General features: G+C 45.4%; 2 protein-coding genes across 4 annotated transcripts; both read left to right on the plus strand.

Moving 5' to 3' along the window:
- The first annotated feature begins 1,134 nt into the window (after positions 1-1,134).
- On the plus strand, positions 1,135-19,965 carry zbtb4 (zinc finger and BTB domain containing 4). 3 transcript variants are annotated; one of them, XM_068713301.1, is made up of 2 exons: positions 1,135-1,223; positions 11,422-19,965. In XM_068713301.1, exon 2 carries the CDS (start codon positions 11,438-11,440, stop codon positions 16,895-16,897), a length of 5,460 nt encoding a protein of 1,819 aa, XP_068569402.1. In that variant the 5' UTR covers positions 1,135-1,223; positions 11,422-11,437; the 3' UTR covers positions 16,898-19,965. The 3 variants fall into 3 exon arrangements, with proteins under 3 accessions (XP_068569402.1, XP_068569401.1, XP_068569403.1); XM_068713300.1 differs by lacking the exon at positions 1,135-1,223 and adding an exon at positions 4,692-5,222; XM_068713302.1 differs by lacking the exon at positions 1,135-1,223 and adding an exon at positions 5,248-5,379.
- Positions 19,966-21,603: 1,638 nt separating this feature from the next.
- Positions 21,604-26,338, plus strand: shbg (sex hormone-binding globulin). The gene is made up of 8 exons (XM_068713304.1): positions 21,604-21,877; positions 22,777-22,874; positions 23,164-23,353; positions 23,512-23,673; positions 24,303-24,459; positions 24,637-24,773; positions 24,987-25,191; positions 25,519-26,338. The coding sequence occupies exons 1-8, from the start codon at positions 21,785-21,787 to the stop codon at positions 25,650-25,652; spliced, it is 1,176 nt and encodes a 391-aa protein (XP_068569405.1). The 5' UTR covers positions 21,604-21,784; the 3' UTR covers positions 25,653-26,338.
- The last annotated feature ends 629 nt before the right edge of the window (positions 26,339-26,967 follow it).

Consider the following 26,967-nt stretch of genomic DNA (forward strand, 5'->3'; position numbering starts at 1 on the left):
CTCCTTTGGCAACGTCCACACTCCGAAACTCCTCTCTTCCTTTTTTCTTCTTTGGCTTTTTTATTTCCTGTTATACAACCATATTTTGCCAGCTGTTTGTTGCGTATCAAAGTAAACTGCATTCCAGCTGCAACTCCCTTGTGCGGCCTTAACCCATCTAATTCCTTTTTTTTTTTAAGCATTTTTTTTTGTGTGTGTGCCCAGGGAGAGTTTGTGTGACTCAGCACAAACATGCTCGTTATAGCTCAATGCGTCTGAAGCCGGCCTGCTTAGACTGCGCGTGACGAAACCCCACTTCTGTCATTTGATATTCTGATGGAGCCGCCCACTGAGTTATATTTGAAAAAAAGTCACAACTATATAACTGTCTTACATCACTTGTCGACATAACTCCACGGATCCTTCCGGCGCTTTCATCCGGCACACTATATAGAAATAGTCTCAAGTTGGCGGCATGCAGATTGTGGACATCTGCTCAGGATGGCCTCTATGGCATTCGCGTGTTTTAGTCCTTCAGAGTTGTCTTGCAGGAAAAGGGGGGCGGTGCCGTGTTGAACTCACTGACTCTACTGAAAATTACAAAGCTGAGAATGCCTGAACCCTTTTCTTTTTAAGAACTCAAAAAGCTTAAAATTCCTCAACATTTTGTCAGATGTAACATTTCGCTGCTGAAATTCTGCAATAATATTTTACTGGATGCTGCCCTCTTGACACAAACATATATGAATATACATGTTTGACATATATATCTGACATGTAACAATACACAGTAGAGTAACACAGCAACACATGTATTTCCTGGTCTTTACTGTTAGACTGCTTCCCTGACATTTGTTTTTGTAAACAGCTGAGAAGTGTACGCTCAGGACATATCCCAGCACGCTCATCTTTCCCTATTTCAAGGGCGGTTTCATCAAGTTACCCGCTGCAACCGCCTCAGTGTCTGTAAAACAATGCTGAGGGCTTAAACACCCTTTTCATCTGTGTGCGCGTGTGTGACTACAAATGTAAACATTTGTCACGCTTATCTGAACATGTACTTGCAGAGCACGCATGTGCTCTGGTTTCACTCCACCCCTGTCCTCCTGCAGGCTACAGACACAGGAATCGCTGTGTCGTCCCTCGTGAAGCCTCTCTCTCTTTAAGAAGCCACGGACATTTGAACTCCTCCAGCGCCGTTTGACTTCCCACTTTGATCTCAGTCCAAGTCAGCTGGAGAGCAGGTTAGTTATCCTTCTATTTTTGAGAGCTCTGAGGATGTTTACCAACCCTTGAGCGTGCCTCAGGAAATATTCACATATATGTATCAGAAGGAATTCAGAAGAAACACATATTGGCACTGATTGTGTAACAGCTCTCTATTCTCTATTCTGTATTTTTTTCTGATCTACCAAATGAAAACCAAACTTGAGATCTGATACCTGATATGCATGTCAAATCCGTTCCTTATCAAATATAATAATATAAAAGGGTTTACAGGGATGAATCCATAGATGATAACAACTAGACTTTCTATATTTGTCGTGGTTACAGCTTGTTTTTGCTGCCCCCATGTGGCCAAAAAAAATCAACCGTTGCAGGTTTAAGGCCTAACGAACATGTTGAATAAATGTTATCTTACCTCCATAAAACATTTGCAAAAGATGTTTTAAATGTCTTGAAAGCGGAGTTGTTTTGGATCAACTTGCGGCCTTCTTCTCCTCTATTATTCGCACATCGCTACATCAACGTTGTCAACCGTTACTGCCCTTCGCAGTCGGCAGAAATGTGTTTTACTTTACCCCCATCGCGTGTGCATGTGTTTCGTCATGCTGGTGGACCATGACAAACCAACAATACAAGGACGCGCTGTTCAAAACATTGCTCCTACGGCGCTGTCAGCGAGCAAACACTCCGCGGGGGGCGTTTAACTGCACCATTTACTCAAGTGTGTGTGATTTCTATGATAATTGTGCTAGTTTTTTCTTTTTTTTTATATTTTATTCTTTAAATAATCAATCATGATGTTGAAAAAAAAACATTTTTGGACCACATCTTTTATGTATAGAATAGAAAATACATGTATTTTAGCCTTCTGGTTGATAAACACATTAAGGCCCTAGACTGGATTTAATACTGATCTCAAAACTAAATATTGGAAGTCTAATGGCTTATATTTTCCACCAAGATGGCTTCCTTAGCTCCTCCATCTTTGTGTATTCAGATGTGCGTGTCGCTTGGTAGCACAGCATGAAAAGCTATGATCACGTTTGGCCAAACATCCGTGAATAGGGGCGGCTGGACTACGGGGGAGCCTCTGAATACAGAGTTTGTGGCCGGCTGCAGCCTGCAGGACAATGCCAGCACACATGTGCGGACCGAGTGGTCGCACTCCTGCGACACACACACACACACACACACACACACACACACACACACACACACACACGCGCGCTATTGTTTTTGCCAACGGGCAATCTGCTTCACACACACACACACACACACACACACACACACACACACACACACACACACACACACACACACACAGACAGCCGCTCTTTCTTTTGCTTTTTAATTTTACTGTCCTATCCTGAAGCTGCTCACAACTGCTGTCATGTGTCACCTCCACACACACACACACCCAGCATGCTTTGAGAGCGTGGAGGACGGGGGGTGGGGGGGTGGGGGAGAAAGAAAAAAAAAAAAAAAGTTCCTCTAACTCCCAACAGCCAGAGAGGTCACAGGAACAACACCCAATCCCAGAGAGGTTCCCATGGAGACAAGTGTGGCAGCGTACAATGAGGGTAGGAGAGAGTGATGAAAGAGGGGGGGAGAGAGGGAGAGAGGGAGAGAGGGAGAGAGGGAGGGAGGGCGGGTTGTTGGCGTCAAGGTTCAGTTGGTGGGTACTGGGGGGGGGAGTCGGGGGGGGTAACAGCTCTACTCAAAAGGACAGTGGGAAGTATAATAGTGTTGAAGCATAGCGGTGTTAGAACATTCTTCCACCCCTCCTCATATTTTTCTGCCCTATTGTTCCAGCTGATAGAATACCTCCCGATCTAAGGCCGACCGAGCGGCCCGCGGCCGACGGAGGGAGAACAGAAATATGTGGAATTTCCACTGACCGTGACGTGCGAGGCCGAGAGCGACCAGAACGGGGAGAGAGTTGTTGTTGTTGTGAAGCATTTTGCATGGATACGGATGAATCAGAAGTGATAACCATCTGCGGGACTTGATGGTGATGCAGTGGCGCCTTTGTTTTTTTGGTGAGGGGAGGTCGTAAAACAACAGGAGCTCGTCAGCGGTAGTTTTGGTTCAGCCACGTGTGTCAGACTCGGATACAACCGCTGACCTAAAAGCAGTTGATTGACAGGAACGGCGTCGTCACTGATGGCACTTGAACCCTTTCCGCCGAGGTCGTGGACAATCGTAGAGTGTCCCTGACCCAGGTTTTGTCCTCGTCTCTTCACCTTTATTCCTTTTCTCTTTCAAAGAGCCACTCCACTGATTTTACATATGAAATAAAACGGGTTTACTCGTCGTGTGGTGTACTACTGAGCCTGTGAAAACAGTTGCATAATGTCTGAAAGGGTGCTTTAAGAAAATGAGATTGTGTTCTGGCAGCCATTATGGGAACACTGCATTAGCACAGGGGCAAAAAAAACTTGATCCTCAGACCCAGTTCACCAAATTCAAAACATGCCAAATGCGATTTGCAACGTCACTTTCACACATTTCAAAACCGCATACACCGTGCCCATGCATTAGCATGCAGCGACAATCATTTGTGTGTAAGCAGTATTTGCAAATTATTTTTTTCTGCAACCAAAGTTATTTAGCACCACACTGTGATGGGCTATCAAATGTGTGGAAATATGGTGCATTACTGTTTACTTTGTAGTTTTCAAGATGGACTTTTCAAAGCGGTCCCATCAGCACAGCCCATAGCGTTGTTTTCACAAAATGCAATTTTGGATCTGAAGGCCCGTCTAGGTTAGAAACTGAGGAAGTGGAGTATGAATCACAAGGGAACTTGCCAGTCTAGTGAAAGGTGCTATCAAGTTGCATCTTGGGAAATGTAGGATCCAGCGTTATTGGAGCTTGACCCATACTAGAGACTTTACGTCCGCTATCTTGGCCTTCGTTGCTTCGATTTTGACCGTTCTTTTTTTCAATCGGTCTCTCGTAAGTCCCTGAACTTTATCTAAGTGCAATGCTAAATTGCTGGAGTGCCCCTTTAATGACCCATTTCTCCCTCAACTTCACTTGTTTCCCAGAGTGCTCCCATCCGCCATTAGGCTACCGCTGGTTTGTCCTCTCTCTGTCTCCTTGTCTCTCTCGCACACTCTCCTCTCACTCCCTGTCTGCGTGTCCGTCCGTCCTCGTGCCCAGGTTTTTTGAGTTGGCGTGGTTCCTGTTTGTTTTCAGCCATTTTGGGGACTTGCAGTGCTCGTAACAAACTGCTTAAATGGCGTCCTCTTGCTTGCTCTCCCACTCTGTCTCCCTCTGCCTCTCCCTCCCTCTCCCTATCGCTGGGCTTTGTGTATATAAAGTAGTGTGTGTGTGTGTGTGTGTGTGTGTGTGTGGTGTGTGTGTGTGTGTGTGTGTGTGTGTGTGTGCATGTGTGTGTGTGTGTGAGTGTGTGTGTAGAGAAAGGAGGAGAGGGAACAACACTTCCAAATAAAAAGAAGATTGGATTCAGGGGGCGGGGGGAGGGGGGGATTCACTTGCTGGAAAAAAAAAGAGCAAAAACACTAAGAATCGTGTGTCAGAGGCAAAAACTGGAGTGAGAGAGAGAGAGAGAGAGAGATAGAGAGAGAGAGAGAGCAAGAAAGAAAGGGGGAGTGAGTGAGAGAGCAAGCAAGTTCGAGTGTGAGAATCGCTCCTGCCCTCTGTCTTCACACACTGCTGCCTGTATGTATGTGTGTGAGTGTGTGTGTCTGTGTGTGTGTGTGTGTGTGTGTGTGTGTGTGTGTGTGTGTGTGTGTGTGTGTGTGTGTGTGTGTGTGTGTGCGTGCGTGCGTGCGTGCGTGCGTGCGTGTGTGCGCGCGCACCGCCTCTCCCTGCGCTCACTCGCTCTCTCACACACACTCAGACGTGCGCATACACAGACCAAGGGGGAGAGCGAGAGAGAGAGAGAGAAAGAGAGAGAGAGAGAGAGAGAGAGAGAGAGGGAGAGGGAGCGAGGGAGTGTGAGGGGAGAGAACACATCGCAGCAGAGATGCAGCAGGAGGTTTTCCGAGGTACGTTCTCTTGTATGCTTGCCTTCCTGAGAGACAGCCAGAGAGAATAAGAGGAAGAGAGGCTGATTTCTGTTGTTTTCCTGCTTGTTTTTCTGCTTCACTCTGCTGCTGCTGCTGCTGCGGCGGTGGTTGCTCCGCGCTTGAAGAGGAGGAAAAGGTTTTTATTTTACTGTGCGTGTGTTGGGGCGTGAGTGTTGGTGGGTGTGTGTATTTATGCAGTGTGTTTGTAGACGCGTATTTATGTGTGTGTGTGTGTGTGTGTGTGTGTGTGTGTGTGTGTGTGTGTGTGCGCGTGTGTGCGCGTGTGTGCGTCAGTAACAGGCCTCGTCTCCCTCATTCTCCCCTCTGTTGCTGGCGCACCACGCAGTTCTTTTTCAAGAGCGATGACTCGTTTTGAGATTGTGATGAAACTTTTAATTTATCGAAGCCTCTTGCGTCTCTGTGATTCACCCGCAGACGGGGTGGGAGGGTGGTGTAGGACGGGGGGGGGGGGGGCAACCAGCCAGTCAGAACAGATATGAGCTTTGTTGTTGGGGTCTAAACATGGTGGGCCAGTCCCCCAATCCTGCTCATCAAGTTCCTACCAACATCAGAGGAAGTGTTTTTTGGGGGAAAAACTTGCATGTATGCGACAGTAAACATCTGTAGTTCCGCCGACCGGTTCTGTTTCTTGTTCCGGTCACGGGCCGCCCAGTTTGTCATCCATTTTACTGGCCTGTTGTTTAGGGGGAGGTTGTCTCTGGAAGAGCAGCAGAGGGCATATTGATGTCACCAATCCCGTTGTTGCTGCCCGAAGCCGTACTTTTTTTTCTTTCTTCCCCAAAACAACACAGCATCTGCTGCCAACTACTCCACATTCCTGGTTTCCATGGAGGCCAAAGCCAAGCCCCTGTGCTCAATGTATGGAATATATGATCCACTCTGCCACAGGGTGTAGGGGTCATAGGTCAGACAATAGGAAGTGTGTCACAAGGATGATGTTGTCATAGTGGTGACAGTGTGTTTGGGTCACACGTTAGATAAATCATGTCTGCATGTGGGCCTTTTTCTGTCCCGGGCATAAAAGTGCAAACATTCATGTCTTGCTGATAGCGAGGCCGCGTTGGTTGGCTTTGTTTGAGTTTGCAGTTTTTTTTTGAACGCATAGGATGTGGACGCATTTGAGAAAGTGGTGCAGCGCTTCATCTCCTCTAACCGGCCGTCGTTATACTTGCAGTTTATGGTGACTGTTGAACACGCCGCTCCGGCTCAGCTTTGCTAATACTCAAATGTTTCTTGGTTGTTTGAAACAGAGAACTCCAAAGTGTCTTTCACTCCCCCCCCCCCCCCCCCCCCCCCCTTCAACAGGAACTGTGTATGAAATTGAAAAAAAAGATTTTGGGGGAAATTACCTCCAAAAGGTCACCAGTGTAGTGTTACTGCTCTCCAGGGGTACTTTTTTTTGTGTTTTTTGGCCTTACTGTTTCCGAAATGCCTCGCGTGATTCTTTTTGCAGCGAGCAGAATTATGTGAATTACGTGCTGGGCTGAGAGCTAACGCAGCGTGGAGAGTATGGTGTTTTAGACATGGGCAGGTTCGCTGGTGCGTGGCGCGGCATGCGAAAACACAACCATACAACAGTTTACAAGTTGGGGGGGGGGGGGGGGGCAAGCACTCAGTCAAGCTGAGGGGGATCTGAAAGACAAGGAAACCATGAAATGTGAACATAGGCGAGATGTGTTTGAAGTTACCCCTACCTCCCCTCCCTCCTCTCCTCGCACCACCACAACCACCACGACCACCTCCGCTCAACCACTCCCCAACCCCATACCAACTTCCCTCACCTCCTCCCTCCCTCTATCCCATCTGGCTGGCTCCACCACGCTCTCTTGGACAGGGGGGTTGTGGAGAGTTCAGTAGCTGTTCTTGCTAACGATGCCCCCCTACCCACACACACACACATGCTCAGGCGCACACACACACACACCCTCCTCTTCACAGGCCAACTGCTGCTCTGATAGTTGGGCCCCTCTGGCTGCCCCTCACTGGGGAAAAAAGCCCAACTGACACCTTCCTCTTTCCACATGCTCGTCGCCGCTGGCTTACCGGCTGGAACACCGAGGCCCCTTACATTCTGACTGGCAGTCACTCCCCTTGACCCCTCACACACACACACACACACACACACACACACGCAATGACGGCACACTATTGCTTAAAGGAGCAATATACGACATTCGGAGCATTAGCAACAAACAGCTGTTTGCTATGTAAAGATACAGTGGAGTAATGTCTACCTGAGCAGAGAAAGAAGTAGCTCTCTCTCTGTGTGTGTGTGTGTGTGTGTTGTTATCCGAGCTTCTCTTTGCTTTGTTAACATCCGGCCGCACATGCTGTCAGTGCAAGTCAGTGCATGTACGCAGCATGTGCTGCGGTTACAGCTGACAATGCCGTCCCGAACGACGGCATTGTCGCAGAAGTGTAGCGCCCACCGTCCGGTTCCCTGTTAGCAGTTAGCTCTGTTAGCGCCGTTGGCTGCTAGCGATCCATGTTTAGAGTCATTTAGAGGCAATAGCAAGTCTCCCACTAGTATTATGGACCTTTAAGAGATAGGAAAAGGAGGATCCTGGTTTATTATATCTTAGTTGTTTGTTTATAGTTTGTTTGTTCATGATTTTGGCCATCATTCCGATTAGAAATAATAAAGTTGCACTCAGTAAACTAACTGTTTTGATCTGTGAATACGGGGACAAAAAAAGAAGTGCGAAGAAGAAATAAGTATATTACAAAATGACTTCCTGCTTCTGCTTTGACTGCAGGCACAAGTGTTAGCTGACTGTAGCTTTGTGAACACACACGTTTCCGTGCAATGAGAGGTTATTACCAACATTTCAGGGGTGCTCACTGTCCGTTTCATCTCAAAATAGAGATCGCCTCTAAACTGTTGGCTCATTTACAAGCTGTAATCTGACCGGCATTTTCCTTAAACCATCAGATTTTGCCTTAGCGACGTTATTGTGTTCCCAGATCTCAGCAGCTACTTCGGTGAGCACAAACTATGAAAATAAAACCAAGATTGAATTTTAAATTGTCCTTTAATAGTAGGAAAAGCAAAATAAATTGATCATTTGAGCTGTACTCTATTAAAGACATTTTAATGAGGGTTTGGTACAAATGTTAGCTGCTTACATAGTACTGTTGAAATATGAAAGTAAATTATGTGGCACTAGAACAGTATTAAAAATATAATTTGCTATGATCAGACATTTAATCCTCAATTATATGAAGGATTTTACCAAATAGCTTAACACAGTTTACTTGAGAGCCAAATTAAGTTTTAGTTTGAGCTGCATAATATCATAATACTTGTGGTTGGAATTTCCTTTGAGATGAAAGATGGCACCAAAAAAAAGCATGAATCGAATCCTAACAGTTATTTGTCTGTCAGCACAAGTACCAGTTTCAGTGTGGAATAAACAGATTGCTCAACGGCTGGTTCAAGGCCTTGAGCTGGCCGACCAGCCAAACTCCTCTGCCGTCCGGCCTTATGTTATGCAAAGCCACCTTAGCGATGATTTTCCTAGTGACTGATTGACTGTTTAAATTTGGTGGATTACTAACTAATGGTTTCCAAGGGCATGAAGTGATCCATGTTTTTCAGATGCTAATGGGAAAGTTTGTCAGAGTCAATAGTAGAACTTCTGCTGTTTTGAATTGGTCCCAAAATTCAAGCAAACAATATGTTGGGATTTTTGAGCCAAACAGCACTTATAATTTACGCAAAGTTAATTGGTTTTTAAAAGTTAAACTACATTATATATACATATTTGTCATCTGATATTGAATCAGTGGGCCTCTGTTCCCTCTGCCTGTCAGTGAAGAGCCTTTCGTTGTTATACAAAAGCCAATGCGTTCGGTATGATGTGTTTTATGTTTACGCCGGACTAGTTAGTCATTTTTCCAGCACCAGAGAACCCGTTCGTGCTATGCGGTTATATAGTGCCACAAGCTTAAATAGATCAACACTTCATAGGATGACCAACGTTTTTGTTTGTGCAGAACATCCTGTTACAGAGAGGTGTGGGAACAAGGGTTGCTGTCTATTTTGATTTTGCTTTCGGGTCCTCGCCACATCCATGGTCACATTTGTTTGTGTGCTTGTTTGTACAGAAGGATGTCTGTGTGTTCGTGTGTGTGTATCCGCTCATCCGCACAAATAATACAGAGGTAGTGTCTTTCTGCATGTGCAAAAAAATTCAGTGAATAGGAGTAAATCCAATACATTTAAAGCGTGTTGAAAGCTCCCTGTCACAGTCAGATGGCGTGTCGTGCAGACTGTGCTTGTGCAGCGGCTGTGTGCGTCACAGGGAGATAAAGAAAAAGAGCGAGGGGGCGTCATACGCATTTTCCTGAGACGGTGAAATTTTTAGCCTTAGCGCTGTCTCTCTGTGTGTCCGCCCACTTGTAGCAGACTGGCGCTTGCCATAAGGGATTTCCTGCACAACATCTATCGCTCAGCAAATGTGAGGCCTGTTTCAATACAGAGCTACAAAATATGGCAAGCCTGGCGAGAAAGGATTGTGCATCCTTTTTGTTCGACATAAATCTTGAATAGGCGTGACCCGGTTTGTTGTCCTCTTACAACAAAAAGCATGTGCCACACTGCTTGCACTAAGTACGTCATTAATAGACGCACGTGTTTTCCTTTTGTTGACTGCACTTAATTCCACCTGGATCATCGGTCTCCGTGTCACGGTGCACTCAGATTCACCTTTTGATTTTGAATGTCATTTACAAGTGTTGAACTGCTTGTTTATGTCTGTCTGTCTTGCTTGTGGGCATGTATGAGTGTAAGTGCAGTGCTGTGTACACATGCATGTTTGTTTGTTTGTTTGTTTGTGTGTGTGTGTGTGTGTGTGTGTGTGTGTGTGCGTGTGCGTGCTTATATGTTTGTCTATGTGCCGGTTGCTTTTGTGTGTGTGTGTGTGTGTGTGTGTGTGTGTGTGTGTGTGTGTGTGTGAGTGTGTGAGTGTTTGCCTGGGCTCCTGTCTGTCTGACAGTGTCTGACTGTTCCTGTTTCAACCCCCCCCCCCTCCTCTTCCCCTTTCCTTCTCCCTGTCTCTTGCTCTCCCGGTTTCTTTCTCTCTCTCCCTCTTTCTATCACCCTTTCACTCTCCCTCTCCCTCATCCTCACCCTCTCTCTCTCTCGCTCTCTCCCTCCTCTTCCCTCTGCAATAACAGTGCTGACCTAGTTTCTGCCTGTTCAGGGCTGCCTGTGGAATTTTACAGCGGCCTGCCTTTCTGGCTGCTTTGCTGCTTGAAAACGCAGGCAGAAAAGCATGACTGAGGATTTTTCTTCTCGTAGCATCATTATGGCCTTATACTGTCTCCGTTCTTCTCCCCAACATGCAGACCTAAATAAATCGACCCATTTTAAATAAGTAATAACGGCAAATTGCCTATCGCGCGCAAGAATCTGCAGCTATCTCGCGTATGGGGAATTTGTAGCAGGACTGCATCCACCACCATGGCAGCCGAATTAAAATGGAAATGAGAATAGCCCGTCGCTCATCTTCTACAGCTTAGCTGAGATTGTACCGGATGCAGAGGACTGAAATACACCCCTTCCCTGTGCACATGCATGCAATCTCCCTCCCTTCTCCTCTTCCCCTCTTTCCTTCCCTCCCGCCTTTGCCTTCACAAATAAATGGTTAGAGTCATGCCCGGCAAATACTAGCCACTGCCAGGAATGGCTAACAAGACTCTTGCTCAAACAGCAAGAGAATGGGACTATTTTTACGTGCGCACTTCGGGCCATGGATCTAAGTCAACACTCTGAGGGAATCTTGATTAAATCTGAACGCCTTCCAATTAGGCATAGGGAATGTTGTGTCACAGCCGAGAGAGATGGATCTGTGGAATGCCTTTCTAAAGGCTTGGTTGTGGCACGCTGAAATCTAAACCAGCACTGCCGCAGATTCATTCCTTCCCCCTACCCTCTCCCTCCTTTCACTCACCATTCCTGGCGGAGCTCATGGAGTTCAGCATTGCTGGGGCATTCAGTTTTCTTTTCCGTTTCTCAAAAGTGTTCCACAAGCGTCATGACTGTTACTGCGAAAGCTTTGGGTGTACATAAATGTTAATTCTTTGCTTTATGATTTTGTGTTTGTACCTTAGGATGTTTAGAATGCTAACGTATACTTTCTGATTTCTCTTTCAGATTTCGGGTGCTGGTCATGGTGTCCGGTGAGAAGGTGTGGGACCCCCTCCACGCGGGCCTTATTCAGTCACGTCTGAGTGAGCAACACCTGGCTGCCGGGCTAACTCCCCTCTGCAATACCAGACATAGTGCAACTAAGAACTCTACGTGCCAACAGAGTCAGCTGTTGTCACCTTTGTCTTCCCCGCCGCGATCGTTAGTGGCTGTAGACACCCTTCAACCAATTCGGGCCTCCTCACCAGTACACCTGCCTGTCAATTTCCGCTGCTCAAGCAAGATCAAAGGGCTCAACAAACCAGTCCACTGTCTTGGAGTGGCCTCTCAGCCTGAGGAAGAGGAGGAGGGAGGGGAAGTTGAGCAGTTGGAGATGAAGGGTAAAAGGCACGGAGGCCGTGGAGAGGCCATGATGGAGGACAGACTGGAGGACATGGCTGATGGACCCAAAAATGCAAAAATCACCTTAAGCTTCCCACTTAGTGCCGCCCCCCTCCCAGCCTCCCTGACATCTCCAAACCACTGTCGCAGCTCTTCGTCATCCTCCCCTTCCCCTCACCGACGGCGGCCGTCCTCCAAGAGCTCAGACGAGGGGTCGTTGTGGAAACTGGACGCTACTATGGACGTTAAGCACAGACCATTTAAGCCCCCAAGGCACGACAGCTCTCCGTCCTCTTCCCCTTCCTCCTCCTCATCTCCCATGACTGTTCATGCACTTAGTAGGAAAGATATAAAATCCCCGCCTCCTCTGAAGTGCTCCAAGCTCAATCCAGAGACTCAGTTCCACAGGTCGCCCCCAAGATCCTCCAGCGGGTCTTCAGGTGGCTGTTATGGTGGCGACGGGTGGGATGAGAGACACCGGGGGGCCAACGGTACAGCCTCACCCTCTCAAACCGCCCAGATCCTCTTCAGTCTGGGCACATCAGCCTATCAGAGAGGTGGGGATGCAGAGAGGAGAGAGAAAATGACAGGAAGACCAGCTGGGAAAGTGGGTAGCCCTCATGGACCAAGTCTTCATCCACCCACCCTCCACCTCCCTCCCCCCTTACCACCACCTCCTCCTCCCCCATCTGAGGGTCTTACCGCACCCCCTCACTCGTCCTCCTATCCGCCTACCGACAGCATGAAGCCCGAGCTGATTTGCGGGGTGTGCCATCGGCTTTTCAGCTCGGCCTCCTCCCTGACAGTCCACATGCGGCTGCATCGTGGCAGCCGCGCCCTCAATTGCTGCTATTGTGGCAAAGTCTTCATCCACAGCAAGAGACTGCAGTCCCACGAGGCCTCCTGCAGGGTGCCAGGCCTACCCTCCAACAGCCTGGGCCCTCCTTCTCTCACTGTGCAGCCAAAGGAGGAGCCACTGGAGGAGGGTGAGGTGAGAGTGGAGGGGGGAGTGATTGTGGGACAATCAGACATGAGTAAGGCGCGGCCGGGGAAGAAAGCACGGAGCCTCCTGGCACGTATCCAAGGTGATGATGCAGCAGCCGCAGAGTTACTAGCGGGTGATGAGCACCATTTTGTGAAGGTGGTAGATGGCAATATCATTTACTTTTGCTCTGTGTGTGAACGTTCCTACATGACCCTATCCAGCCTGAAGCGTCACTCTAATGTGCACTCATGGCGCCGCAAATATCCATGCCATTTCTGCGACAAGGTCTTTGCCCTGGCCGAGTACCGCACAAAGCACGAGGTGTGGCACACAGGAGAGCGGCGCTACCAGTGTATCTTCTGCTGGGATGCCTTCGCCACCTACTACAATCTCAAAACACACCAGAAGACCATTCATGGGATTAATCCCAGCCTCATCTCCAGTGAAAAGACAGCTAATGGGGGTTATAAGCAGAAAGCCAATGCCCTGAAACTCTACCGCCTCCTCCCCATGCGCTCCCAGAAGAGACCCTACAAGACTTACAGTGACAGTTTGCATAATGGCCTGCTACTCCCACCATCTGAGACACCGTCCCTCTCCCTGCCTGGACTGGGCTGTACTCTGGGCCCTGGGGACCTACAAAGCCTCATCAGTGGGCCCCACCCTCAGAGTGTAAAGCCTGACCCAGATGACTTCCCTGATGGCTTCCCTATTTCTGCTGAGCATGGGGACCTCTCCACACTAATACCCCTCCCCCAAGCGGACATGCCCCAAGTTAGAAAACATGAGAGTGAGGCCCCAGAGTTAGAGCAGGGGAAAGGCAGTGGCAGCTTCAAAATGTCTAGTAGCAGCAAAACCAAAACTCCTAAAACTGGTAGAGGCACAGACACAAGCATGCCTTCTGTAATAACTTATGGCCATACGAAACCCTCCGTCATAGTTCATGGAACAGCAGTATCATCCTCTGTCATTGTGCATAGCAACCAGGTCACTTCTGGAAGTGAAAAAAGCCCAATGAGCAGTCCATCCCCTGATACCAGCAACAGTCAGACTTTACACAAGGGAATTCCCAGGCCAATCAAAAAGCAAAGAGATAGTGCAGATAACCACAGAAAGAGGTCAAGAGACAGTTCAAATATCACAGAGGAGGGCTCAAGAGGTAGACAGGGTGAAGAGAGAGGCAGATTATTTCACAAATCACGCAAATCCCACAGCAAGAGTGACATCTCTAACTCAAAGCAGCTGTCAGCATCTGTAGGGTCACAGGTCAAAGAGGCAGGCCCACTGTGCCAGATTACTGTACGTATTGGTGAGGAAGCCATGGTGAAACGCAGCATCTCTGAGACAGACCTTAGGAGAGACAAGAGCCTTTCTCCACCTAAAACCAAACGGAGTGAAACATCATCTGTGCGGGAAGCAAAGGAAACACGCCACTCCCATCACCATCACCATAAACACCGCCTCCACCGCAGAGTCAGTCGGGAAGAAGACAGTGATAAAGAAGGAGGAGATTGTGAGGAGGAGGTCAGGAAAAAGAGCTCCAAATCCCCTGATGAAGTGAGGGAGTACTATTTCCGTCGGGAGGTGCGTGACCAGGAGAGTGACCATGACGATGAGGATAATTTATGGCGGCCTTACTACTCCTACAAGCCTAAGAAGAAGGCCCAAGCACATCTACAGAGGGTCAAGAGCTGGCAGAGGAAACTGAAATTCAAGCGCTCCATCCGGTTGAAGAGGACAGAGAGGCTCAAGAACCATGTGAATAAAGAGACGGAGAAATCACAAGATGAGGAAGAGGATGGGAAGATTGGGGAGGCCGAAAAACTGTCAAAAGCTAATGGAGACAAGGGAGAGGGGGAAAAGAAAGATTATCTCTCTGCCCCTTTAAAGGAGAAAAACAAAGACCCAGAAGAACAAGTTAAGGAGGCCTGTGATGAGGTTCCCACTCTGCACTCTCCAAAGTCTCCTCTGTCTACCTCAGTGGCCCCTACTGGAATAAAGAGGCGGCCTTGGACTAATGGGAATGCGGCAGAGTGTGGTACATGTGGCTGCTGGTTCTCAAGCTCCAGGAAGCGAGACAAACATGAGCTGAGCCATCTGCTGGAGTTCGTATGCCTCTTCTGCCGAGCCACTTTCCCCTCAAGGGATAAGTTGGAAGACCACCAGAGAGCCCAGCATCCAAAGCCTACTGAGGCACTTTCTGTACCACAAAAAGTGGCACTCGGTGAACAGGTTGAAGGGGTTAAATCTGTGCCAGACATTGCAAAGTATGAAGAAGAAAAAGGGGGGCAAGTAGCCTTCGTAGGGTGTAATTCTAGTCCAAGTCGCTTAAGCAGAAGAGCATTATCACGACACACCTGTCCACAGTGTCATAAGGTGTGCAAGACATCTTCAGCACTAACTCGCCATATCCGACGCCATGAGTTAAGCAGTTCCCCAGAGAGAGAAAAGGAAGATAAAGACTCAAAGCCGAAAACATCGGAGATGGTTGTTAACACTGCTAGCAGAGACCTAGAGACTGAAAAAGGCCAGGCTCCCAGCGCTGTTTCAGTTATCAGCTATTCAACACCAGACCCCCCCAGCAGTGGTGACTGTTTAATATCACAGCAGCGTGACGACCATCTCAGTGAACTGACTGATGAACATCAGGTGTCAGAACCCAGTGGCAAACCTGAACTGACGGAGCTCTCACATCCAGCTCGAGAGAGAGAGCCCAGCTCACAAATTGCAAACCCTCCAGAAAATCCGGTTAACCTTACACCTACTAAACACAAATTCCCGCCTGCCACACCGTCTACTCTCCAGAGTGTGCTCGTCATGAACGGACCTGAATGTCTGGACTACCGCACTCCCAGCAAAAAGAACCTAGACAGCCAGATACACAGAATACCCAGCCCTGTGCACATCGTGGCATCCACCAACACCTCTCCAAATGTGCCCATGACGTCACAGACCAGAATAACCACTGCTGCTCCTCCTGTTTCCATGACAACAGCTCTCAGCTCCGAGGGGGGATTCATGAAACGGGATGGGGTCATTATGGACAGAGAGCGGCAGAGTGGGAGTGGTATGTTTGTACATGTGGGTTATGAGGAACCACCCCGGATCCAAGATCTCAGAGTTCAATCCCTGTCCAGGAGTCCGTCTCCCGATGAAGCACAAGACCTGACCATGTCCTCTATTCTAGCTCGAGAGAGGGAGATAGAGCGGCACAGAGAGAAAGAGAGGGCGCTGGAGAGACGGATAGAGAGGGAGCGGGACAAAGAAATGGGGAAAGAGAGAGAAAAAGAGATGGCCCATCAAATGAGCAGCGTTGCGCACACCCCACAGGACCAGATTTGTCTGTTGGTCCCTAAAGAGGAGCCCTTGAGCCCTGTGCCGTCCCCCCAGCATATCCCCACTCAAACCACTATGAATGGATCCTCCTCACACAGGCACACTCCCAAATCTCCCTGCCGGTCCCCCTCAACTATTGGCCTCCTGGCTCAAGGCAACCGACAGGTTCACTCCAGTTCACAAGGACTCGACAGACTCCCTCTGCCCACTGGAGCAGCTGGTGCCGGTGACCGCCCCTCTGCCCACGCTCTGCTTCTCCCCCGAGCACCCCAACCACCTGAGCCGGAGCACCACGATACTGTTTCTTCCAGAGATTCGCAGCAGCGGAACGCCACCCCAGTGGGCTACCATGCCCAGAACTATCCCCTACCCCTTATTGTGCCGGACAGCTACCACTCTGGCAAGAAGCAGGAGGAAAACCTGCTCATGTCCTCCTATCCTGCTGGAGCTCTTCCCTTTGGTTCACTGGGGAAAATGATGGTCCCCAATGGCGGGGACCTGGCTAAGCTACCGTTTTATCCGGACCCTTACCAGCTGCTCTATGGGCCTCAGCTGCTGGCTTATCCTTATAACTTGGCGGCTCTTCCCGTGGCTCTGAATATGATGGCACCTGGGGGGGACAAGGTGGAGCCTCTGCCTTTCCTCCCTGCCATCTTCAACTACACAGCTGGGCCGTACATGGGCACAGCTCCTCACCCCTTTGTCGCAAATCCCAGCTTCTACAGCGGCGGCAGCGGCAGCAGCAAGAAACAACGAGACAGCAGCAGCAGCAAACCGTAGGACACAGAAGCACGATAAGGAATATATTTCAATGGGGAGGGCCTGGCCTGTTTAGGACGGGAGCGGGAGGGGTGCGTGCTCACTGGGTCACTGAGTACACTCGCACAGTGCCCCTGCCTCTCTTTTTTTCTGTAGAGATCAGAGCTAGGCATTATATCAGGAGTAAGTTGAAGGGAGGAGAAGGAGCAAAGAAACGGGAGAGGGGCCGATATTATAGTGTTGATCATTACTCCCCTCGCTTTACTCTCGCTCCCCTTTTCTCCTTGTGTCTCTCCTGTCTCGCTGTAGTGTGTCGTAGTTCTAGAGCTTGATTAATCTTCCTCTCTGACTCATTATATTATCTATAAGAATAAGAACTGCTAACAGGGTGTGTGTTGTGTGAAAAATTAGTTCAGTCCGCTTCCCTTTATAGTCGCCGCATAGCGAGGATAAACGCTCTTCAGGGACGGCTTGTGAGGGCAAGGAGAAGGGATGAAACAGAAGAGTCCGCACTCAAAACACAGTTGAAGGTGGCGCATTAAGCAACTCGACCCGTGCGTCATATTTGTATGAGCGAATGAGATTGCAGGTGTATCCTGTCAATAAACTGTCCATGAAAGTTATATATGAGCATGTACATGCACATGTATGTAGGTGATTTGTGCATGCAGAGGTGGGCTTAAGCAGGTATTTCTGCGTACATGTGTGTGTATGTATGTATGTGTGTGAGTGTTTGCGAGTGATGGCCAGTTCATTCCGTGTGAGACTTGCACAGCATTCCTACTCTAGTTGGAATAGCTACTGTCGGTCAATATGTAGAAGTGCATTTTGAAGTGATTCCTCATATCCAAATCATTAAAGAAGTCGATGCTGTGGCTGGATGCGAGTCTATGACAATGACAGATCATCTGAGCTTCTAATGTCTCAACTAACCTGGCGACTTTGTGGCCATATGGCACTGTAGGATCTGTATAGCATTCACCATAGTTTATACCTTATGTGCACAAAATAGAAAGGTAGTGGTCACTTAAAGGGGACACTCGTAGCTGCTTGGGATATGTAGCTGGCCACTGGGTATGATTTAAAGGCTGGTAAACCATTGCACTTCCGTTTTTCATCTCATTTCCTTCACATTGAATAGGAAAAGAATAAAAACCTGTTAGCCTTCATCTTGCGGTAGCTTTTTCTTCTTTGATTGGAAGAGGAAAAGGCTCCATTTCCTAAGCCAGGAAGAATAAAGTGACAGCAAGGAAGGACATAGAAAAATGGATTCAGGGTATTGAGTTATTTCTGTATAGGAAAATAAATATATGGGCACAAAACTGTTGGACTCTTGAGTCAGAAGGACCCACAGAAATGACTTTGGGGACAAAAAAAAAAAGTCCTTCTCCCCAACTGAGGGGGCATTTGAAATAGCCCAAATAATCCCCCCCCCTGCCCTGTGTCATTTACCAAGAGGTAGGAAAAGGCTGAGCTTAGCAGCCAAAGTGGTGGCCGAAACTCTCCGGGAGCACTCCTGGGACCTTTTTGTTAAGTGTAATGTTATCTCTATGTGTTTTGTTTTGTTAAACTATGTTGTTGTTTATGTTGTTTAGCCCTCTTACCAGATGGACACGGCTTCAGTGAAAAAGGGGGAGTAAACTTAAAAATATGAATGTAAATTTAGTCATGAGGTTAATGAAGTACAACTGCATTAATTGTAGAGTTGGTTTCAGTTCCTTTTTTGTTTCTGTTTTGACACAAATAACCTGTTAAAGAACCGTATAACGTCTGGTATGCATATATACAGTAGTCCTAGGAACATGTCAGTAATCTTGGGTTCTGTATCCACAAAGCATGAGCAACACTTGCTTCCTAACCGTTTATATCCTCAGCAAATCTGGCATTGTGCGCACAGCTTTTGTTTCCGTTTGATATTTTCTGGCTTTCTTCATCTTCCATATCTCTGTTATTTTTTTTTTGTTGTTATTCATTATAGACCACAGTTTGGAACAATTCCACAAAACTAGCTTCCACATTTACATCTCACAGTCACTGTTTAGGAGCTGTTTAATTCTCCCTCTTCCCTCAAGCATACACTGCACCTCCTCTGAATGAAGTACATATGTTTCTGTGTGTGTGTGATGGTAACGGGGCGCCTTTTGGTTCAGGCAGGTGTGTAGAAACACATTGTGACCAACTGCAGGGGCGCACAAGCACCCCCATGGGTGTGGTTTCAAGCCTTTTGCGTGTGGACGTACGTGTTTTGTGTACAAATGTGAGTGACTGCGCGAATATGAAAACCAAAATGAATCTGTCTGAGCAGCATATCCCCTTGGCAGTATATGGGCCACCTGTTATTTTTTGTTCTTTGACACTTTTCTGTGGGTTAGTTTCAGTGTAAAAAAAGCCTTGCTGTCTCCAATACACTATCTCAAGCCATTCCTGTAGATGGACATGTTTTTGTTTTTGGACCATTTCTTATGCCATAGTTTGCCATCATGGTTATCATACAGACCAAAAGCATGCAAATCAACGTATTGTAGTGACTGGACTGGAATCTGGTGGTAATATACAACTATTTACTGTATGTTTTAGTTTAAATGAATGTGCCTCTGCTTTGATATTTAAATAATTATCTATATTAAGATGTGGACCTGCCAGATTTCAACTGTTAAGGTGCCTTGTTATGGCATAAGAAATTTGAATGGTAAATGAACGTTTTCTTGAGAAATGGCAGTCAGATTTGGAGATAGATATCATGGCTTTGTTTGCTATGAAGCTGTTCATAGACGTAGGGACGTGGCTAAACTGATTTGGTATCGTGTACATGTCTAGGGTAATACTGTGCCATATAGAGCCCACAAAATATGTTAATGTTATTTTTAAAAGATGTTTTAATGTTGCCTGATGACTTTGTCTCTAGATTTGATACAAAGGCTTGTAGCCACAGCTCTGTAGTCTCCTTTTTCCCGACATTCTTCCTGTTCTCTCTCTCTCTCTCTCTCTCGCTCTCTCTCTCTCTCTCTCTCCCCCCTTGTTTCTGTCTTCTTTCTCTTTGCTGCAATCAAACAAAATAAAGTATTAACCTGATGACCCAATGAAATCAACTCTAGTCTGGACTCATATTTTTTTATTATTATGTCTCTATTAATCTTTACACGTTGATCTAGAGTTCCTAATGACCCATGTGCTTAAAGTTGACTGATGCCTGTTTTCACACTGTTTGATCCTCCCTGTGAATTCTTGAGAGAAATATACATTTAACATTTAGTGAATTTGTGTCTTCTTTTAAACACATGGTCCATTGGTTAATACTTCTATCGCTCTGTATTTAGCGTTAATTCAATATCTTCTCTGTTTCTACTGGTGAATAGTTTTTGGTATCTTTGGTAATTAATTCCCTGATGTTTCATTTTAACCACAGCACACATTCATGTTTTTATTTTTTACTCTATATACATAAAAACACAGTATGTCCTGAAAGTTTGTTGCTGACACGTAAACCAGAGGCTGACTACAGCTTCCTCTTTGCAGTCAGGGGGCCGCTTTCTTAGCGTCCTTGAATGAGCGCTTTCCCACTAGTGACACTCAGTGGTTTGAACCGAAACTGTCGGCTTGGTGACTCACACTCATCTTTGCACTCTCAAAACATGATGTCAGAGATGAATTGAAAACTAAATATGAATGAAATAATTTCAGAAATTGAATAGATTTATCAAAAATATTCATCATGAAATGTCAAGAGTGGGGGAGACAAAAATGGTGCATTCATGGCTTCAGGCATGGTTGGGATTTAAAGGTACAGTGCTCTCTTGCCAATATTAAATTCAGTTTCTTGCAAAAGAGATGGATCTTTTTCACAGCTTATATCATTAGCAATAGCTCTGTTCTATTTAAATGTCCCAGTAAGCCATGATAATGGGCCATTATGAGCAACACAAGGACCCCAAAACGTACTCAGCTAAATGAATTGCAGCCATTGTTAATGTTATGTTTTACACCTTTGCTTTTCCTACTAACACATCAAGTGTGGTGGGAAAACAAGGCTTATCTGCGCACACTCCATGACAATCAGTAGATGTTTGTCAGACTTTGAGTGCACACACGAGAGATGTTGGTGTGATTTGACATTTCGGATTAACGTCAAACAGCTGAATAACAGATTGTTTACTGATTGTCCCTTTCTGTGTGTGCTTGTGATTTACACTTTTCCCAGTAATCCCCAATTATCACAGTCTCCCTGGAAGGAGACCGTGTCACAGGAATCCGGCCAGCAGAAGAGGGGAATAAAAGAGTTTTTTTGACTTGAGGCACATCCCCTCTCGTCTCTTTCCCCTCTTCACTCTGCAACAAACACTGAGTCATAAAGCAGCCGTGGTGAATCAAGGTTCCTGTGTAATGGGTAAACACACATCAGTGAACTGGCTAAGGTCACTCACCCGGGCTGCAGTGCCCACTCCACATGAATCACCTCAAAGGCAGGAGATTTATAGCGTGATTGTAATACACACAACATTTTTTTTTTCTGAATTTTGTAGAATTTTGAATTATTTCTAATATAACAACTAACTTTCAATCTTAGGTATTTTTCCTCTAACCTCTGTTTACCTGCAGCCCACTCTGTGTCTTTCGCCCACCTACATGTTTTGCAAAGATCTGGTCACATCCATGCAGCCAAAAAGCACCCCCTCCTGGGGATCGATAACCTGCACTGACGATGGCATATCTGCTCTCTGGACCCCAGGACAGTGTGCCAGCACCCACACACACACACACACACACACACACCTGTGTCACACACTGTTAAAGTGTCTCTCTGCTCCTCGTCACACCTCTGACACCTCAGGCTAGCGTGGAGATATCGGACCACCAAAAGGGCGAGGACACTGTACACTGGGAGGCCTGAGTGGATGAATGCACTGAAGGATGGTTGTGTTTCGTAAAGCAATGGCAGGTGGACTGCTGCTCTCGTTGAGCCTCACTCTTCTAGGGTGGGGAGTTGAGGGCAGACGGGGTAAGGTATGTTCACATGCAATGCCGCGATTATAATTCTTAGAATGAGTAGTAAACTGGTAAGATGCTCTTATCAATATCTATCTGATAGTCTAAAGATCATGTGTAATTGGCCATATCAAATAGTAAAGGAACACATTTGAAAATAAGCGGAAGTCCTACAATAAATATGATGTAAGTGATCTATGTGCATTTTGTAGCTTTGATAAATCTCAACAATGGTTTTTGCTCAATGTAAAATTAGGAAAAGATCACACAGTCATACCTTTTTGGAAATACCTGACTGTATTAGAGCCTCTCAGGCAATTAAAATAAGATTGTAATACTTTTTTAAAACATCATCTGTATTAATTATGTTTTATGGGTTTTTTTTAAAGATGAAGGACAGACAAAGTGTGATTTAAAAGCCCATATTAACCAGTAAAGAAACACAAATCAACTTTTACTGTATGCAATTCAGATGGCGGTTTAAGAGGGGTATCCCAGATGACCTAATCATTTATTTAGACTTAGGACTTTGCTCAGTTTGTGGGAGGACAAATCAGCGCCATAACCACCAAACCAGCAGCTGTTTTAACCCCATTGAAGGACTTTTTGCACATTAAGTTTCATAACAGCCATTGTATATTAATATACTGCAGTAAATGCCATATGGCTCTCTTGTCAGTGACTTGACATTGATTTTGCACTTCATTACCACGTTCACCTCTCTTGTTAAAAGATAATTCCGTTTTTTAGTTGAATCAATAACTGAATTAAAACCATGACTTGGTTTGGATGGTTTTAACCACTAACCAATCAAGCTATCTGACAAGAAAATACAAAAACAAGGTTTTAATGAATATGAGCTGTGCAAGAGAGAAAGAGCTGAAGTAATGATTTAATGTTGACATTGTGTCTTCCAGAAAGAAGTCTCAGGCGGGGCTACCGTCTACCTCGGCCAGGACAGAGACATCTGGAGGCCACTGATCCACACAGCAGTAAACCTCAGTGAGATCAGCAGGTACGTCAGCAGGAGCAAACCACTGCACCACGGAAACCTTACATCGACAACTGAAAATATGTGATGAATGAGCAAAAAAAGCCTCAACCCATCCTCGTATTGCATTTCTCCAACTGTAGGCCCCTAGAACTATCACTGCTTTTTACCGCTCTGTCAGTGTATATTCATGGTCACTATTGAGATTTAAAATGCAGCCTTAGAAACAAAGTAATACAAAATGGGGAGAATCATCTTCTTTACCTTCTGTGTGGACCAGCATTCCCTTGACGATTGGGTTCTGTTTCTGCAGTATCAAGTCATCCTTTCATTTACGGACGTTTGACCCAGAAGGTGCCGTTTTCTACGGAGACACCAAAAACGGGGAGGACTGGTTTGTTTTGTCCCTGAAAGACGGCATCCCCCTGATGCAGATCAGCAGAGGAGACAGCCTCGTCAGCGTGGCGGGCGGCCCCAAGCTCAATGACGGAAAATGGCACACAGTGAGTGAAGACCTCGATGTCTTAAAACACAGAGGCCAGAAAGTAGTTATTTTGCATGATGACCAGACAGTATACTGGACATAGTGTATATTGCGACCATCTGCTGCAAAACAATACAGTTTTGTCTGAATTCTTCTTGTGCTTCTGGTGCCACCAAGGTGGAGGTGAGCAACCAAGACCCATTTGTGATTCTAGAGGTGGATGGCTCCAATAGGATGGAGGTTGGCATGCAGTCCAAAGAGACAAACAAGGTCCTTTCAGGTGAACTTCGACTGGCCCTTGGTGGGATCCTGGTCGACAAAGAAAAGCTGATTGTTCAGGTATAGCGAGTTAATCCACCCTTGGATGCTTTACTTTACAGATTCCAGAAGTTATTGTGTTATTCTTTTGTCCAGTTTTCATCAACCTGCTTCCCCTACTGTGTATACTTCTGCTTCATATAATGATTTCCAACATTTCCCATCATGACATTTAAAAACAACCATTAAAATGAACATGAACTTGTCATTCTCAGGTAGCGGACAAGAAGTCTTAAAGGCATTATTACTTTCTGGTTTATTTAGAGTATTGTCAGCATCTCCACCTCTTTTAACTTGGCTGTCTCCATTGTTGAATGTCGGCACAAAAGTATGAGTCTCAAAAGGAGCTTTCGTTGTTCATTCTGAAGGACTAACACCAGAACAAAATATATTTTTCTGGCGCTTTTGAACGCTGCATTATAGCTGCAGCATGACTTGTTTTGTACCAGTAAGGTGTAACAGTACCGTAAGGAGGGTTAGGGGTGTTAATTTGTTTGTTTCAGCACCCTGTAACATGACGGTGGTAAAGTGCACTGAACGATAACCATAAACAATCAATGAACATTTCTGACTCAACGACCCGCTCTTCTGCTCACTGTTTGTCTTGCAGTTAATTTCACTAAATGCATTGTTGTCGTCCTTTGCCGTAGTTTGAGCCGCACATGGATGGCTGTGTGCGGAAAGGCAGCTGGCTGAACCTCAGCGTCCCCTGGGAGGTAGAGGCGGAGGAGCTCTGGCCCTGCTATCAAAACGTCCAACCTGGCAGCTACTTCCCTGGCACAGGATTTGCCATTTTCAACACCTCAGGTGCAAACATTGCGCCCCATTATACAAGACATGGACAAGTGTTATTTAATTTACTAACAGGCTTTCCAACTGGCCTGGATAATGCATTCTTGCATGACATAACAACTTGGGTGGCAATACACTTTTAATCTGTATTCAGATTATATTCATTTTGTGAGTTGCATTTGTCCTCTGCAGTTTTCCCAATTGAAGCAGATCGTGGGGTCAAGACTGAATTGTGGGGAGATTTCAGTAAGATGGATGGGACCATTTTTAGCATCAAGGCTCCTGGGCAAGAGCTGATGTTTGCTTTAGTGGCCAATAATAACACAAAGGTATGCACATAAATCAGACATGAGTCAAATTGAATGTCTTGACAATTTCTAGTATTTGTTTAAAACTGCTCATGGCACTGTAAGATTGGCTTCATAGCTGACATGAACATTTGCATAATGCATGCACACATGCAGACACACGCAGATTGGAGACCATTATGACTCCATAAACAGAGTTATTATATTTCTTCTTTCTCTCTCCTGAATTTGCAGGAAGTCACACTTACTTTCGGCGACGAAAACATCTGCATGAAAGACACTTTCAAGAGACTGGTGATAATCTTTCAGACAGATTCACTGCAAGTGCTTCAAGATGAAGATGAATCAAAGACTACTACGTTACCCATCAGTCCAGTGAGCCACACCGGGTATTTGACCACATGGAAAGAGGGTCGTCTTGCTGTTGGAGGTCTCCTAGGTGAGATTAAACAGCGATGATGAGCGTTTAGTCGTGTGTCTCAAAAAGGTCTGTACATTCAGCGTCAGTCTGTGTATCTTAAAAGTTAAGGTCCTAGATTACTGTTCAGAAAGAGGAATTTGATTTGCGTGCAGGGTTTAAAGAAAAAAAACACAATAAACGAAATTAATAACAAAATCAATTAGATTAAACTCCAGAAAACAACCAGTTACAATTATATATATATATATTCATAAAGAAAATCGATTGACTAGGCCAGACAAGGAGCTTGGTGAAGTGCATTACAAGACCACTTAGGTTTTCTTCTTTCTCTTTTTCACTTTTCAGGTGAGGAAGAGGACGATGTTGGCTCCCAGTTCTTGACAGGCTGTCTAGAGAAGATCCAGGTTCAAGGGCGAGATTTGGACCTGGATTTAGCTGTCAAACACATGTCAATCTCATCTCACAGCTGCCCTGCATAGACCATGAAACTATGCATCTTCAACATGTGGACTCGATGTTTGCAGTGAATGCCTTTGGGTCCAAATTAACAACTAAAAAATTGTCTGCTAATAGTCAATCTGTAGTTGAATGTGGTATTTGAACCAATTAACCTCTAACATTTGGAGAATTAAAATAAAATATAAATATGTTGTTTAATAGATATCTCTCCCGTTCGCCCCATTTTAACAGAATACGCTAATTAATCTGAGAAATGTAAGAGGTTTTGTGACCTTGGTATGTGCAAAAGTCTGTTTCTAAAAAAGATGTGATTCTCCTTAATATGGCTATCCATAGATTTTCATTTTACAACTGCATTTAGGGCAAATAAAAACCCAATAGTGCTTTTGAGGAGATTTAAACACTGTGATAGAACACTAACGTTTAATAGATGCTGAGTGGGGTACGAGTGAGGCTGAGATTTAAGACATGGATTTTGCACCCTCTAGTGGATTGTTAAAGATAATATTAGAGTCACTTCATCCACTGTGTGTATGATGCCATCTAAACAATTAAACAACACTAGATTCCCCCCCAAAAAACTCTAAAATATTGTTTAAGATCCAAGAAAAATCTTAATCTTAAGGAATAAGGACAATTGTTGCACTGCCAAACAGTCTGAGGTTCTTTTTCCCCCCTTATTAAATGGTCATAAAGTTGAAAGATATTACATGTGTCTGTTAAAGTCATTGTTTAAGTTGATTAAGCATAGAAGGAAGAAAAATATTGACAACAAATATTCATCAAATGACTCAAAATCATTTAATGTTTCAAGATATATCTGTGGATTACAAATGTACCTAGATATTATGAGTATGTGTAATATATTTAATGTTATGATAAATTGAAGGGAAATGTGATTTTCCTTTCTTTATTGCAGAAACGCTTAAGGCATTGATTATTGTTGTTACTACTATAATTCTTAATATTTTTAACTACACATTCATGAAAAGAAATGGGAAAACAATCTTTCCTCGGGAGATTATGCAAGTAGGGTAGTTCAGTTCACTCTTACACGTTATTTGGAGCATTTATGAATATAATGCTACACCAAAAAAATACCCAAATCTTCAACAAACATCACATTCAGTTATATTTAGACTAAAGGCAAAAAATATAAACAAAAAACCCAGACGTATGATAAATATACGCCTGCAAAAATACGACTGCTACAATTCCTATATAAATATTAAAGTTGAATTTAGTGTTCGAATTATATATTTTTTAAATTAATAAACAAGTGTCAAGCTTAAAATTAACGTAACATTGAGTAATTTTGCGACATAAAATATGTTT

The sequence above is a fragment of the Cebidichthys violaceus genome, unplaced genomic scaffold, assembly GCF_023349555.1.
Source record: "Cebidichthys violaceus isolate CVI_PGR_0920_01 unplaced genomic scaffold, fCebVio1.0.p SCAF_19, whole genome shotgun sequence".
In the NCBI taxonomy this organism is placed as follows: domain Eukaryota; kingdom Metazoa; phylum Chordata; class Actinopteri; order Perciformes; family Stichaeidae; genus Cebidichthys; species Cebidichthys violaceus.

Coding starts and splice junctions, on each gene's coding strand:
- shbg (XM_068713304.1), top strand. CDS start 21,785: ATGGTTGTGTTTCGTAAAGCAATGGCAGGTGGACTGCTGCTCTCGTTG. Junction 21,878..22,776: donor TTGAGGGCAGACGGGGTAAG/GTATGTTCACAT, acceptor TGTGTCTTCCAG/AAAGAAGTCTCAGGCGGGGC. Junction 24,774..24,986: donor TGGCCAATAATAACACAAAG/GTATGCACATAA, acceptor CTGAATTTGCAG/GAAGTCACACTTACTTTCGG.
- zbtb4 (XM_068713301.1), top strand. CDS start 11,438: ATGGTGTCCGGTGAGAAGGTGTGGGACCCCCTCCACGCGGGCCTTATT.